Here is a 13,987-nt window from a genome sequence, read left to right as displayed (position 1 = left end):
GTGGAAGTGCTCTAAGAACACTAAGTTGAAGAGAGGCAGGCCAAGTTCCAATGCGAACGTCGAGCCATAAAGTAGAAGAAGATCCCCTACGAACACAAGATATGGACCATGCTCGATGAGGACCTTCAAGCACTCAGAGTTTTCGAGCGACGATCTTCGGTGGTGTACAGGAGAATGTGCACACATGGTGCACAATGGTGCATGGCATGTTGCAAGAACGCCGGATAAAAACCCACTAGTGATCCGGTTGGTACAAGAAGGTGAGGAGCGCAGCGGGCAATATGGGTGGACCACGCAGAAAGTGATTTGATAAGCATCAGACGTGATAGCAGATTTGAAAAAAATGTATAACTTTTAAAACGAAGATTTTAACCATCATTTTCTTAGTACACCCCACTGTGCTGCCGCATGAAAGGCAGCGCGGTGACCGTACGTACATACGCTCTTTATCTCTTCCCCATGCGCAATCCGTTTTCGCTCCCTTCTGGAGAACCGGCCAAACCGCACAAATTCTTGTAAGTATTATCCACAATCCTTGCAGAATGTCCGCTCAGTCTGCAGAACAGAACGCTCGGGATCACAAGTGCCCATCGCTGCTGCTGCTTTGGGAGACCTACCCCAACCCAACGATTGTGTGTTTATACTTGGATAGCAAAGCAAGTCGCGTAACGCGCGTTTCGGAATCAGAACGATCGTCTGTAGCGTCGTCGGCGACGAGTTGTCTTACACACGCACGCGCGCGCGCCCGTCCGCCCACCCACAATGAAGGAACCGTTGCTGCTCATCATAACGATCGCGTCTCAGCTGTTGCACGCGGTGAAAGAATTTCCCCTACCGGCCACGGTGCTGCTGGTCGTGGCGGCGATCATTGCCTGTTGGTTTATCTCCAGTAGTGATGATAGTGATTACTTGAAGACTTGGCTGTCGTGGAAAGGCGGAGATGGTGGCGCGAAGAAAAGTGTCAAGTATTATCTGAATCAGCTACCGGGGCCGCAGTGTGTTCCTCTGCTGGGCAATTCGCTGCTGATGGCAACCGATCGGGAAGGTTAGTGTGTGCGATGTGAACGCTCGTGTGTGTTTGGGGCGTGATGGGACTGCGGAATGGATCCCCCCGGAAATTATATTGGACGTCTCACCGCAAATGGGTGGACGTGATGAAAATTGCCGAAACAAAATCGATTGTTTGTGGATTTTGGTTATTAACGGTGGGGTGTGACTCTAACAACATGCGACAGTGCGAGAAAGGCGGCATCAAAGTGACTCAAACAAGACCTGGTTGGAAGTGATGCATGAGACTGTTTTCAAACTGGAGAATAAATAAACAACTAGTGTACACGTACAGAGCAGTGAATCAATCTAACAAAACTTCATTTTCTTCAGGCCCTACTGGACAAGAGCTTGGTTTTGAGGTTATAGAACGCCCATGTCTCGCATTCAGATTAATCAGGATGGCTACATTTCAGAGACCCCATTCGAAAAGTATGATTCTTAAAAGAACATAAGGATAAAGAAACGATATCGTCAATGATATTTCATAAGAGCCTAACTGAAATAATTGATTTCTCTTCGTCGATCCTCTCTTACTACACATCCTATAATGACACAAAAAGAGGATCGCTGAAGAGAAATCGATACTGTCAGTTAGGAACTAATGAAAAATCATTGTCATCATGATTGACTTACACATAATGCTACATGGTTGCTCGGTACTATCCATAAACTACGTAGACTTATTTTTGGTCATCTCAGATCCGCCTTTCTCCCTCGTCATAAACTATGTAAAAATGTTTGTAAGCCGTAGACTAGTGCAGCCGTAGTATAGATAATTTAATAAGAATACTACACTAAGGTCTTTTTTACACGGTTTCTCGAATTAACACGGTTTTTTCAACTTTCTCGCGCTAAGTGTCCAGAAGGGAACTCTTACTAAAAGGATGAAAGAAGATTTATGGGAAAGGGTTGCAAGGGGGTTGAAGAGTGGTGGGGTGGGGGCGGATGATGAAGTAAGAGGTATGTAGGAAAGGGATGTGTAGAGGGGGTTACAGCATGGGGGGCTAGGAGGGGTTAAATAAGGGTTTTCCTAAAGGTGATCCCTGAAGTATGGTTCTGTTAAGAACGAATTAAAAGATGTTCTAGGTTCTCCAAGAACTTAGGTTATCCAAGGACTTTCGCGAGTAAGCGCCTTAAAATCTACATGCGTAATCGATAGACTGTCAATACATCACTGATATGTGGCAACATCCTACAGGCCCTTAGAGCATAGTTCTGTAGATACGTAGTTTTCAAAGATATACTAGGACCTCCAAGAACTTCCACGAGTACAGGCCTGAAGATCTACGAATGTAATCAATTATTTGTTGCTTGTAACATCCTACAGAGCCATGGAGCATGGTTCTGTAGAAAACTACTTTCCTAGTATGTTCTAGGTCATCCAAGAACTTCCGCAAATAAAGAATTTAAGATCTACAAGCGTAACAAATGGCTTTTTGTTACATAACTAATAAGGTCTAACATCGTACAGGTCCAAGGAAAATAGTTCTGAAGAGACGTTATTTTCAAGGATATTCTAGAGCATCCAAGGGTTGTATACCATTTCACCGAAAACCATTTCGCGGAATTTTTTTTCGCGGTGTAACATTTCGCGGAATGCACCATTTCGCCGAATACCATTTCGCGGAACGACTTTTCGCAGAATGTACTGTTTCGCGAAATACCATTTCGCGGAATTTAATACTTTGCAAATAATGATGGAAAACACATTATTTTCTCTGCTAAACTTTACTAGTTCCAACACCGATTCATGCGCAATCATAATCACCTCAGCTCTACGATTGTACTAATTGATGTTTAATCTGTTTTTTTTTCCTCCCCTGTTGGGGAAATTAAGCCACTGCGTCCAATGGGCTGAACTTTTGTGGCATTTAATCTGTTACTTTTCTGAATAAACATTTATCTTCTTTGATTCGTAGGCTGTTCTTGAGAGTTCTGAACGTCAGGCCAAAAGTCATTCGGCCGAATGGTCTAATGGAAATGATGCCAAATAGACATTAGGCGCAATGACCAACAAGCCATCGTTGTCACATAAGTTGTACTTTCAAGCGCTTATATTGCTAACTCTTTCAGAGTTTTTCATTTCCTTAAAATAAGTAAGTTCTTTGCAGTAACATTGTTGTTAACTGACTGAATTGTTAATTTTTTTATTATTTGCCGTTTTCTCTTCAAAGGCTGTTCATGTGGTGTGTAGTTTTTAATGATCAAATTGATATCTCTATAGGAGATTTGACCTTCTTTTGATAATAGGCTGTTCTTTCAAGTTTACTGTTAAAAATGTTGGCTAGTGACCAAACTGCTAACTTATCTGAGACTTTTCATTCTGTCAAAAATGGGCTTATCTTTAGAGTAACACCACAGACAAACAGACGTATCACTTGGAACAAAATGCGATAAAAATCATCGTCACGAAAACATAATAGCTCAACGCTAATTACGCTGTGGTTCGTAAACCCACTGAGTAGATGGCGATAGTTAGCAAACGTCAAACAGGAGTAAAAACGATGCAAGCGCCATGAGCAAGCGATTTGCAAACTACAGAATATTTGAATAATCCGTTAAAAAGGGAAACGATGGGAAAAGAGTAGAGTAAGACGTCTGTTTGTCGGTGGTAGCACTGCTGGTGAGTTTTTTGGTGGCCAGGCTGCTGACGTTAGAGATTTATCCTTCTTTAAAACAAGGGTTGTTCATTCAAGATGCACTGGAGTTATCTATTGGCGGTCTTATTGCTAACTTTGTGGGAGACATGTTCTTTATATCTTTCGAGGCCTATTATCTCATTGATCTAACATCTATTCAACCCAATGATTGTTCGGCCCAACGTCCATTCAGTGTAGTCTCCTTCGGCCGAATGACCCAGAATCATAATTGAGGAACTGAATCTGCTTATCAGCTTCCACACTTTAACCTTTATCGATTGAAAGCATTGTAATTTTGCCAAAATGATGCTATTTGTAAACAGTGTGACCGCGTAACCCTTAAGCCAAGTAACACTCCTTAGTGATAACTTTACCAGATTTCTCTTTTATTTATTGTTTGTATGCTCCAATTAACTCAAACTGTTGTAATAGATATTAGAAAAATTCTCATTTTTGTATCACAGGTTTTTCCATCTTTCAAACAAACGCTGTTCTTAACAGATATGCTGTTATGTTCAATACGAAACTTTTCCTTCTTCTGGTCAAAACTTTTCTTTCATAAATTGTATGCATTATACTTATTTTGGCATGACTGATAAATTAATATTATCAGAGAATTTCCCTTCTTTCATACATAGGCTGTTCTTTCAAAGTATACTGATACAAAAACGAATTTTTGATATGAAGTATTACATTTTTCATGTGCTGATTTGAATTTTGAATATCATCATGATGTTGTCTCTCGATAAAATAAATTGTTTACTCTTATTAACGATTTTCCGCGAAACGGTACATTCCGCCAAATGGTTTTCGGCGAAATGGTGGATTCCGCGAAATGGTTCATTCCGCCAAATGTCATTCCGCGAAATGTTACACCGCGAAAAGGAATTCCGCGAAATGGTTTTCGGCGAAATGTTATACAATCCATCCAAGAACTTCCGCGGGTAAAGGCCTTAAGATCTACAAGCGTAATCGATGGATTGTAGTTACATTACTGATACGCTGCAACATTCTACAGGTCTTTAGAGCATAGTTCTGTAGAATCGTAGTTTTCAAAGATATTCTAGGACATCCAGAACTTCCGAGATTACAGGCCTGAAAATCTACGAGCGCAATCAATTATTTGTTGCTATATTACTGATGCGGTGTAACATCCTACAGAGCCATGGAGCATGGTTCTGTAGAAAACTACTTTCCTATTATGTTCTAGGTCATCCAAGAACTTCCGCGAATAAAGAATTTAAGATCTACAAGCGTAACAAATGGCTGCTACAACATATTCGAAAGCATGTTGCAACATATTCGAAATGTAGCAACAATCCATTGATTACGCTTGTAGATCATAAGACCTTTACTCGTGGAAGTTCTTAGAGGACCTAGAAGATCTTTGGCAATTATTTCTCAACAGATCTATGCTCCCTGGATCTGTAGGACGCTACACTGTATCAATAATGTTTCAACAAACCATAGATAACGCTCGTGGAAGTTCTTGAAGAACCTAGAACATCTTTGGAAATTAGTTCCTTACAAAAAATGACTCATGGACCTTTAGGATGTTACAACGTATTTGAAACGTTACAAAAAACCATAGATAACGCTTGTAGATCTTAAGGTCGTGGAAGTTCTTGGAGGACCTAAAAGATCTTTGGCAATTATTTCTCAACAGAGCTATGCTCCCTGGACCTGTAGGACGCTACACTGTAATGTAATGTAGTAAGGGAGTGTTTATAAATGACGTAGCATTTTTAGTCGATTTTTTACTCCCCCTCCCTTCTTGTAGCATATTTTCCCATACCTAATACATGGCTCGTCACACAATCCCAGACTCCCCCCTCCTCCCTAAGTTCTTGGAGGACCTAGCATATCTTTGGAAATGAATACTATTCAATACAATAATCAATAGACCTCTGGGATGTTACAACGCATCGGTAATGTAGCAAGAAACCATTGGCTATGTTTGTAGATCTTCAGACCTTTACTCGCGGAAGTTCTTGGAGATCCAAATTAGAGGTCATGTTTGAAAATTATTTATTTACAGAACAATGCTCCATAGACCTGTAGAATGTTGCACCGTATCAGTAAGTTAACAACAATCAATCGATTACGCTCGTAGATATTAAAGCCTTTCCTGCGAAAGTTCTTGGGTGTCCTAGAACATCTCTCTCTACACCACCTTGCTCCATGGACCTGTGGGGTGTTGACAGTCTTCTTGATCCTTCGCTTCGTTCGTCTAAACAATCCTTAACACCCCAAAATATCCTTTGCGATCTTCCTTGGGAACAGTATGCACTCTTCTCCCCATAACCCATCCCTTATCACCTTCCCCACTAACCCCTACACAATATTTTTGGGTAAGGAACTCACTCAAGCTCTTTCACATATGTATCTAGGGGTCTGGTTCGACTCTAAAGGCACCTGGGGAAAGCACATTAATTATCTGTATCAGAAGTGCCAACAACGAATCAACTTCATGCGTACACTCACCGGAACATGGTGGGGAGCCCATCCGGAAGATCTGATAAAGCTTTATCGGACAACGATACTGTCGGTTCTCGAATACGGTAGCTTTTGCTTTCAGTCCGCCGCGAAAACACACATCCTGAAACTAGAGCGTATTCAGTATCGTTGTCTTCGGATCGCGTTAGGCTGCATGAACTCGACGCACATAATGAGTTTGGAGGTACTAGCAGCAGTACTCCCTTTGTCAGATCGTTTCGTGGAATTGTCGTTAAGGTTCCTCATCCGCTGTGAGGTGCTGAATCCATTGGTAATTGAAAATTTTGAAAAACTAATCGAACGATTTCATCAAACAAAGTTTATGACAGTGTACTACTCGTACATGACTCTGGAGGTTAGCCCTTCTTCGAATGTTCTCAACCGTGATTGCTTTCCAGACTTCTCCAATTCCACTATAGTTTTTGATCTGTCCATGTTGCAGCCGTGGAATTCCAGATCTGCTCCAATCGGAGCACATTCCAAAAATTTTTGCAAGCAAGCTCGGTCATATCAGTTGCGACAGAAGGTTTTTCACTGACGGGTCAAAAACAAATGATTCCACTGGATTTGGTGTATTTAATGAGCTTCATAGCGCCGCCTATAAACTTCAAAGTCCTTGCTCAGTATATGTCGCAGAATTGGCGGCTATACACTACGCATTAGAGCGAATCGCCTCTCTTCCCTCTGATCAATATTTCATTTTTCCGGATAGTCTCAGTGCAATTGAGGCTATTCGCTCAATGAGGCCGGCAAAGCACTCCATGTATTTCCTAAGCGAAATACAATCATTTCTGAGTGCTTTATCGAATCAAGCATATAATATCACCTTGGTCTGGGTCCCTTCGCATTGCTCGATTCCGGGCAATGAGAAAGCGGACTCGCTCGCCAAGGTGGGCGTTATGGAAGGCGATATTTATAACCGTCATATCGCCTTCAATGAATTTTTTTTTTCGATTGCTCGTCAGCATGCCTTGGTCAGTTGGCAACAAAAATGGGATGCAGGAGAATTGGGCAGGTGGTTTCATTAAATTCTCCCACAGGTATCGAAGACGGCGTGGTTCAAGGGGTTGGACGTGGGTCGAGATTTTATCAAGATAATGTGTCGACTTATGTCCAATGACTATTCTCTGGGCTCGCACTTCTATCGAATAGGGCTCACAGATAGCAATCGCTGTAGCTGTGGTGCAGGCTATCAAGATATCAACCATGTAGTGTGGGAATGCCCCGAATACGGTATTGCCAGATCCGATTTATGTGCATCCCTTAGGGCCCGAGGGAACCAGAAAAGGAAGACATTAGAGATGTGTTGGGTAAACTTGATCTTGAGTACATGAAGCTTGTGTACGACTTCTTGAAACAAGCTGAAGTCTTCGTTTGATATCCCCGTCTTGTTGTTCCACTTGTCCACCTCGTCTCCCTTCGAAAACCGTTTGTTTGTATCGTTACAGGTTGTTTGTCCACTCTACGCTTGACCAGCAGCAAATATGTCACACCATGCTGCAGAGAGTCAACGAAAAGCCCCATTATCCCATCTCTTCCTTAAAAACTACAGTTCCCTCTAACCTCGACCAAACCGCGAGTTTTACGGTTCCCCAAAGCTAACCTTGTAGTGAATAAGACACGAACATGAAATTGTAAAAATGTTTCAAAATGAATTCGGCTCCGTTATGCCCGATGGCGCATGAGCCTTTAATAAACGATTAAGTAATAAAAAAAGTAACCCCTACACTTACTACTACTCCCACCCTTTCTTCTTTAACTTTTTAAAACAATCCTCGGCTATCTAAATATGAGGACATTTCAAATATTTTCAGATTTCCCCTAGGTTTTTTACCTACATGGTTTCTCAAATTAACACGGTTTTTACACGGTTTCGCGAATCAACATGGTTTTTTTACACGGTACGTATCCCCCGTGTAAAAAAAGACCTTAGTGTATACTAATCCTCAAATATCATGCTGTTTTTAAACAACTTTTTTTTAAGCCGTGAGTCGAGGACGATTATTTCTTTTGCAAATTTCACTTCAATTTGTCCATACCTCGCAGCTGTCCTTGTAAAACCTTTGTAAAGCCCAGTTCTCTTATTAACAAAAAAATTTCACTCGGCTGGTTTAGCCGCAAATATCAGTAATTACAGGTTGGTTCCGTTTCTGAATGAATTAGAAGTAACCGCCCATAATGGCATAAAAGACGTACAGCACAGTAGCAACACACTTTTATTCAACTGTCAATAGTGCGTGGCTTTTTCTTATGCATTATTTCACTTATTTTTTCATACCTTGAAAATTTAACCAACTTATTTGTTAGGGCACCTTCATTGGTGTTCCTTCCGGGGATTCCTCCAGGATGTCCATGTGGGATTTCCTTCTGGAGATCCTTACAGAACATTTATCGGAGATTTCCATCACTTCGAAAACTGCAAACTTGGATACATTCAGTTACTCCTGCTAGGTATACCACCTTGTTTTCCTTCTGTGGATTCCTCCAGATTCCCTAATGGATTTCTACTGAGAATTTCTTTAGAAAATACTTCAAATATTCATTTAAAGAAATCAGCAGTTAACTGTTCCAGGAATTTACGGAACAGTAGTTTAGCCTGGAGCCTGGAGTAGTTTAGCGTTGAAGAGCTGCAGCTGCAAATCGAGTATGTATTATGGCGGCAAACCCTGTAGGTTTCCCAAAAGGAAATCTTGGAGAACTGTTTGAAAGATCTCCTGCAAGATCACTAGAAGGAACTTCGAAAGGATTCACACAGAGAATTCCTGGAGGATTTTCTGAAAAACTTGTGGAGGATTTCGAGAAATAACTCCAGGTAGATGTCTATAAGAAAAAAATGAGGGCTCCTAGAATGAACTTCTGTAAGATTTACTAAAAAACTCCTGAATAATTTCTAAAAGACACTCTTAGAGGACTCCCAGAAGCAGCTCCTGGAAGATTGCTAGAATAAATTCTTGGGGGAATTTATTCTTGCTAGAATAAATTCTTTGAGAACTCTTTGAGGAAATTCAATGAAAGATTGAATCTAGCAAAATCACTTTTGAGTAATTAAAATCAAAGTTCCAGAAGGAACTCCTGTTGCAAAGTTTAAGATGAGTCCCAGAACGATTATCTGCAAAAATTCTAGAAGTATGAACCTCTTCGCAAAATCCCAGATGAAATCCTAGAAAAGGTATCCCACAAAAAAAAAACAGAAGGTAGAAGAAAACTTTTAGGATGATTGATTGATTTATCTTTATTTGAGAGACTTTCAGCCCTTGGCTGGTTCGTCTCTAAAACTTTTAGGTAAATTTTAAGAAGATGTCTTGTTTGAAATGATTGTCTAACCATAACGAACTCCAATTCCTGGTGGATTACCCGAAAAAACCCGAACAAATTCAAGGAGGGATAACCAAGCGGAAAGGTACGAGATAGCTTGGAGCAATCTCAGAAAGAACTTCTGGGGAAAACCTTGAATAAATTTTGGAGAAATTCCAAAAAGATTGCATAGAACAATTCCTTGAGATTTCTCAAAAGTATCCCAGAAGAAACTTCTACAGAAACCTGGAAGAATCTCAGGAGACACTCCTGAAAGAATGCATTCCGGAAGGAAGCATACAAATCTTTCTTTTGATATATTAAAATCACGTTCCGGGAGGTTGATAATTTCTGAAATTGTGTCATTCCTGTAAACATCGATCCCGGTACAGAAATTGTAATATGCGTTACTCTTCGTTAAACGAAAATAGACGGATATGTGAGTTGAAGTCACAAAAACGTAGTCAAAACCGGTTGTGTTATTTTTCCTCAAATGTGGTTTCTTCGAACCTCAATTCCCCATATGCCGATTCCTCGAATGGCAGTTCCCCGAATGGCCCATTTCTCCGACTCATATATTATGCACACCGATGCACCCTGAGAAGCAGACTTTGCCCTTGAAACGATCAGGCGCCACCTGAAGTCCCCTAAGACTAAATGAGACTGCTTTAAAAACCCCCTGAAAAATCCCAGAGATCCCCTGAAAGAGACTTTAAAGGCTTTTGAAACCCCATGACGCCACCTGAAATGCCCTTGCAACGCCCCTGAAACACCCGTGGCCCTGCATCGCTTTGAAAAGCTCCCTGAAACTCTTTGAAATGCCCCTGAAAATCCATGAAACTTTCAGGAGCCCCTTCAAACGCTCACAGGCCTCCTGAAATCACTGAAAGGCCTCTGAAACCTCCGAATATTAACTGAAATGCCCGCCTCTTAAACCCTCTGATGTGCCTTTAAGGAGAAACATCAGAAAATACAAATATGACTGGCCAACACAATGGCCGACTTGGTCCCCTACTCACGTTTTCGAGAGCATCAATTTTTTTTTTTTTTTGTCTTTATTTTTGAGATTTTCAGCCCTAGGCTGGTTCATCTCATGGCATCAATCTTGAAAATTAGTAAACAAATACTCTTGGTTTGGAAAGCAGCCTCTTTTGCAAATGAGCAAAGTCAGGATAAACAAGTGCGGCTTAGTTCGATGCTTCGTTTGTCCCAGAGACTTTCCTGTATTTATGAAGAACATAAAAAGGTGCATATATTTAATTTGCTTAAAAATAACCTCAACATAAGTTTTAGTGTATACTAAAGACCACATACGAATCATTGAAACGCAAGTGTTATTTCGCCTAAAAGTAGCCTAGCAACAAGCAAATCGGTATAACCCATGAAAGTGCTCTAAATTCAAACAACATTCACAATATGACCGAATGTACTGGTTCTATATAATAAATATTATATTGAGTTTAGTTAAACTTGGTGAAATTGATCTGCATTTTCAAACCTCTGTAATACAGTTATCAATCATTTTTCAATTACTACTGCTCCGGTAACCTCATAAATCGTTATCGTTTTCTCGGTTCAAACATCTAGCTACGCAAAGAGAACAAAGTTGCATGCAACTTTTGGGCTCGTTTCCAATTCAACAATGCGATAGAGAGAACCATACTAATAAAGCTCGTTGGAATTTATTATTTCATATCAAAAGTGTTCGAAACCTAATTTCTAGATTCTAATTAAAATGTCTTAAATTTATCTCACTCTCCCCCGGTACCATCACAGACATGTTCAACCGCTTGACCACAGCGCGCAAACTGTACGGCCGCAAGCAGGGCATTTGTCGCATCTGGAACGGCCAGGTTCCGTATGTGCTCATCTCGAAAGCAGAGCCCGTGGAACGCATTCTCAACAACAGCGTCAACATCGAAAAGGGTCGAGACTACGGTTTCCTAAGGCCTTGGCTGGGGGATGGGCTGCTCACGTGCCCCGGGACACGATGGCACAAACGCCGAAAAGTGCTCAATCCGACTTTCAACTACAAAATGCTGTCGGATTTTCTGGAGGTTTTCAACCGACAGGCACGGACCATGGTGCGACTGATGGAGAAGGAATTGCGCAGTGAGGGTGGGTTTAATTGCACAAGGTATGCGACGCTGTGCTCGCTGGATATTCTGTGTGAAACGGCAATGGGATGCCCGATCCAGGCTCAGGAACAATTCGGATCGGATTATGTTAAAGCCCATGAGGAGTAAGTTACGTAGAAATGTGTTCTTTGCGTTATTGAATTACTATTTAATTTATGATTTTAGAATTGGGCGCATCATGCTGGAACGCTTGCAAAAAATCTGGCTTCATCCAGATTTGATCTACAAGTGTACAAACTACTACCAACGGCAGGTCGAATGTTTGAAGGTTTTACATGGTTTCTCAGAAAACGTCATAAAACAGCGTCGGCTACAGAGAGAGGTAACCTTGGCCAACGATCACGTTGAAGACCCATTGGCAGAAATTGGACGAAAACGTCAGTTGGCATTCTTGGACCTACTGCTTGAGGCGACCCAAGATGGTCAGCCGCTCAGCGATCGCGACATCCGTGACGAAGTAGACACGTTCATTCTGGGAGGTCACGACACTACAGCTACCGCAATCGGATGGCTTCTCTATCTTCTGGGAACGGATCACCAAGTACAGGATCGCTTATTTGAAGAAATCGACTCCATCATGGGAGAGGATCGCGATCGACCTCCCACCATGATCGAACTCAACGAAATGAAATACCTTGAATGCTGCATAAAGGAAGCCCTCCGGTTGTTCCCCAGCATCCCACTAATAGCTCGCAAACTAACCGAATCCGTAACCACCGGGGACTATACCATCCCCGCGGGGACCAACGCCGTGATCGTGGTCTACCAACTGCACCGCGATCCTGAAGTTTTCCCCAATCCGGACAAGTTCAACCCGGATCGGTTTCTCCCGGAAAACACCCAAGGACGCCACCAGTACGCCTACATCCCGTTCAGTGCCGGGCCACGGAACTGTATCGGCCAAAAGTTTGGCCTCCTCGAGGAAAAAGCCGTGGCCGTAGCCATCCTACGGAAGTACCGCATCGATTCGCTCGATAGACGGGAGGACCTCACCTTGTACGGTGAACTGGTGCTGAAGTCAAAAGACGGCTTACGAATTAGCATTTCCCAAAGACAATAACACTCTACATGTATACTCGATTAGAATAAATCTCACCCAACTGAATCAACGCCGCGAGGCGCACGCTAATTTCTGTCCAATAACTCCATGATGATCGCACGCGGTCCTGTTTCCGCGCTGAGAGCAATGCGTCTAGTCAAGTTCAAGATTGTTGTGAGGTGTTCGGCCGATGATATTTGGATTACTATTTAGCACCTGGTACTGAACTCGTTTAACTACCGGTATCGAAACCAAACCAATACGTAAGATGACGTTCCATCTTGCATACATATGCAGGAAGGAAATAACATTTATCGATGGAGCGCTAAACCACTAAACCATTTTGAAGATTACATCCGAGAGAAGGAAGATTCGCGGATAGTCGTGAAATATGCGACTGTTTCGCATGAGAGGGTTTCAGCATGTGGAGAGAATCGTATCAGTTTTCGTTCTACTCAGAACAATGGAAACGTACTAGGTAAGTTGAGAATTATGTCGATTTGCAATAGGTTCAAGAGAACGACGGGTTTTCGTTTGTTGTTCACAACACCGCTTCAGCTTTGTGGTGAGCCATTTCCTATTTCCTGCTTCTCATCCACTCCTCCTCAACTGCGAACGAGTAGGCTGCAGTCAACTCTACTTCTTCGATCGATTCACCGAAGACCTCCAACGTAATGTCGTCAGCAAAGCCGACTATCTTCACTACCACCGGGAACTCTAACCTCAACACCATGTCGTACAAGACATTCCATAACACCCATGATGGAAACATGCGGGACTCCTGAGGTTATGTGAAAGCACTTCCGACTCACATCTGTATCGTAAACTAGAGCTCGACTCTGATAGTAACTTCCGAGAATCTTGTACAGGTACCCGGGTGTCCCCAGACACAGAAGCGCATCCAACTGGCGCTATTGAACGCGTTCCTCACATCCCAGTGACACTACTGCACAGTAGCAACACTCTTACGCTGGAGCGCTATTTCAACTGTCTTGGTACCCGACAGGATAGCGTCTACGTCCCTTCCGATAGCCGAACTGGTTGCTCGAGAGATCATTCACACCCTCGCTGTGACTCAACATTCTATTGAGGATGATCTTTTCGAGCAATTTCTCCGCCATGCCGATCAAGCATATTGGTCTATATGCTGACGGATCTCCGGGTGGTTTTCTTTGGCAATAGAACCAGGCTCTGTTGCTTCCAAACCTCTGGGAAAACTCCCTCGTCCAGGAATTTTGGCATAGCAGACCTGAACATCCCGGGAGCCTCTGCAATAGCTACTCTTAGGGTCAGGTTCGGAACTCCGTCCAGACCTGGGGCATTACCTACGC

The 13,987-nt window shown here is 42.3% G+C and overlaps 1 protein-coding gene across 1 annotated transcript; it reads left to right on the top strand.

The window, feature by feature from the left end:
- Window positions 1-455: 455 nt before the first annotated feature.
- Window positions 456-13,013, top strand: LOC115256354 (cytochrome P450 4c3). Its single transcript, XM_029854694.2, has 3 exons — window positions 456-1,045; window positions 11,256-11,721; window positions 11,783-13,013. The coding sequence occupies exons 1-3, from the start codon at window positions 763-765 to the stop codon at window positions 12,675-12,677; spliced, it is 1,644 nt and encodes a 547-aa protein (XP_029710554.1). The 5' UTR covers window positions 456-762; the 3' UTR covers window positions 12,678-13,013.
- The last annotated feature ends 974 nt before the right edge of the window (window positions 13,014-13,987 follow it).

The sequence above is a fragment of the Aedes albopictus genome, chromosome 1 (assembly GCF_035046485.1).
Source record: "Aedes albopictus strain Foshan chromosome 1, AalbF5, whole genome shotgun sequence".
In the NCBI taxonomy this organism is placed as follows: Eukaryota; Metazoa; Arthropoda; class Insecta; order Diptera; family Culicidae; genus Aedes; species Aedes albopictus.
This window is presented reverse-complemented; position numbering and strand designations above follow the sequence as displayed.

Coding starts and splice junctions, on each gene's coding strand:
- LOC115256354 (XM_029854694.2), top strand. CDS start 763: ATGAAGGAACCGTTGCTGCTCATCATAACGATCGCGTCTCAGCTGTTG. Junction 1,046..11,255: donor GATGGCAACCGATCGGGAAG/GTTAGTGTGTGC, acceptor GTACCATCACAG/ACATGTTCAACCGCTTGACC. Junction 11,722..11,782: donor TATGTTAAAGCCCATGAGGA/GTAAGTTACGTA, acceptor TTATGATTTTAG/AATTGGGCGCATCATGCTGG.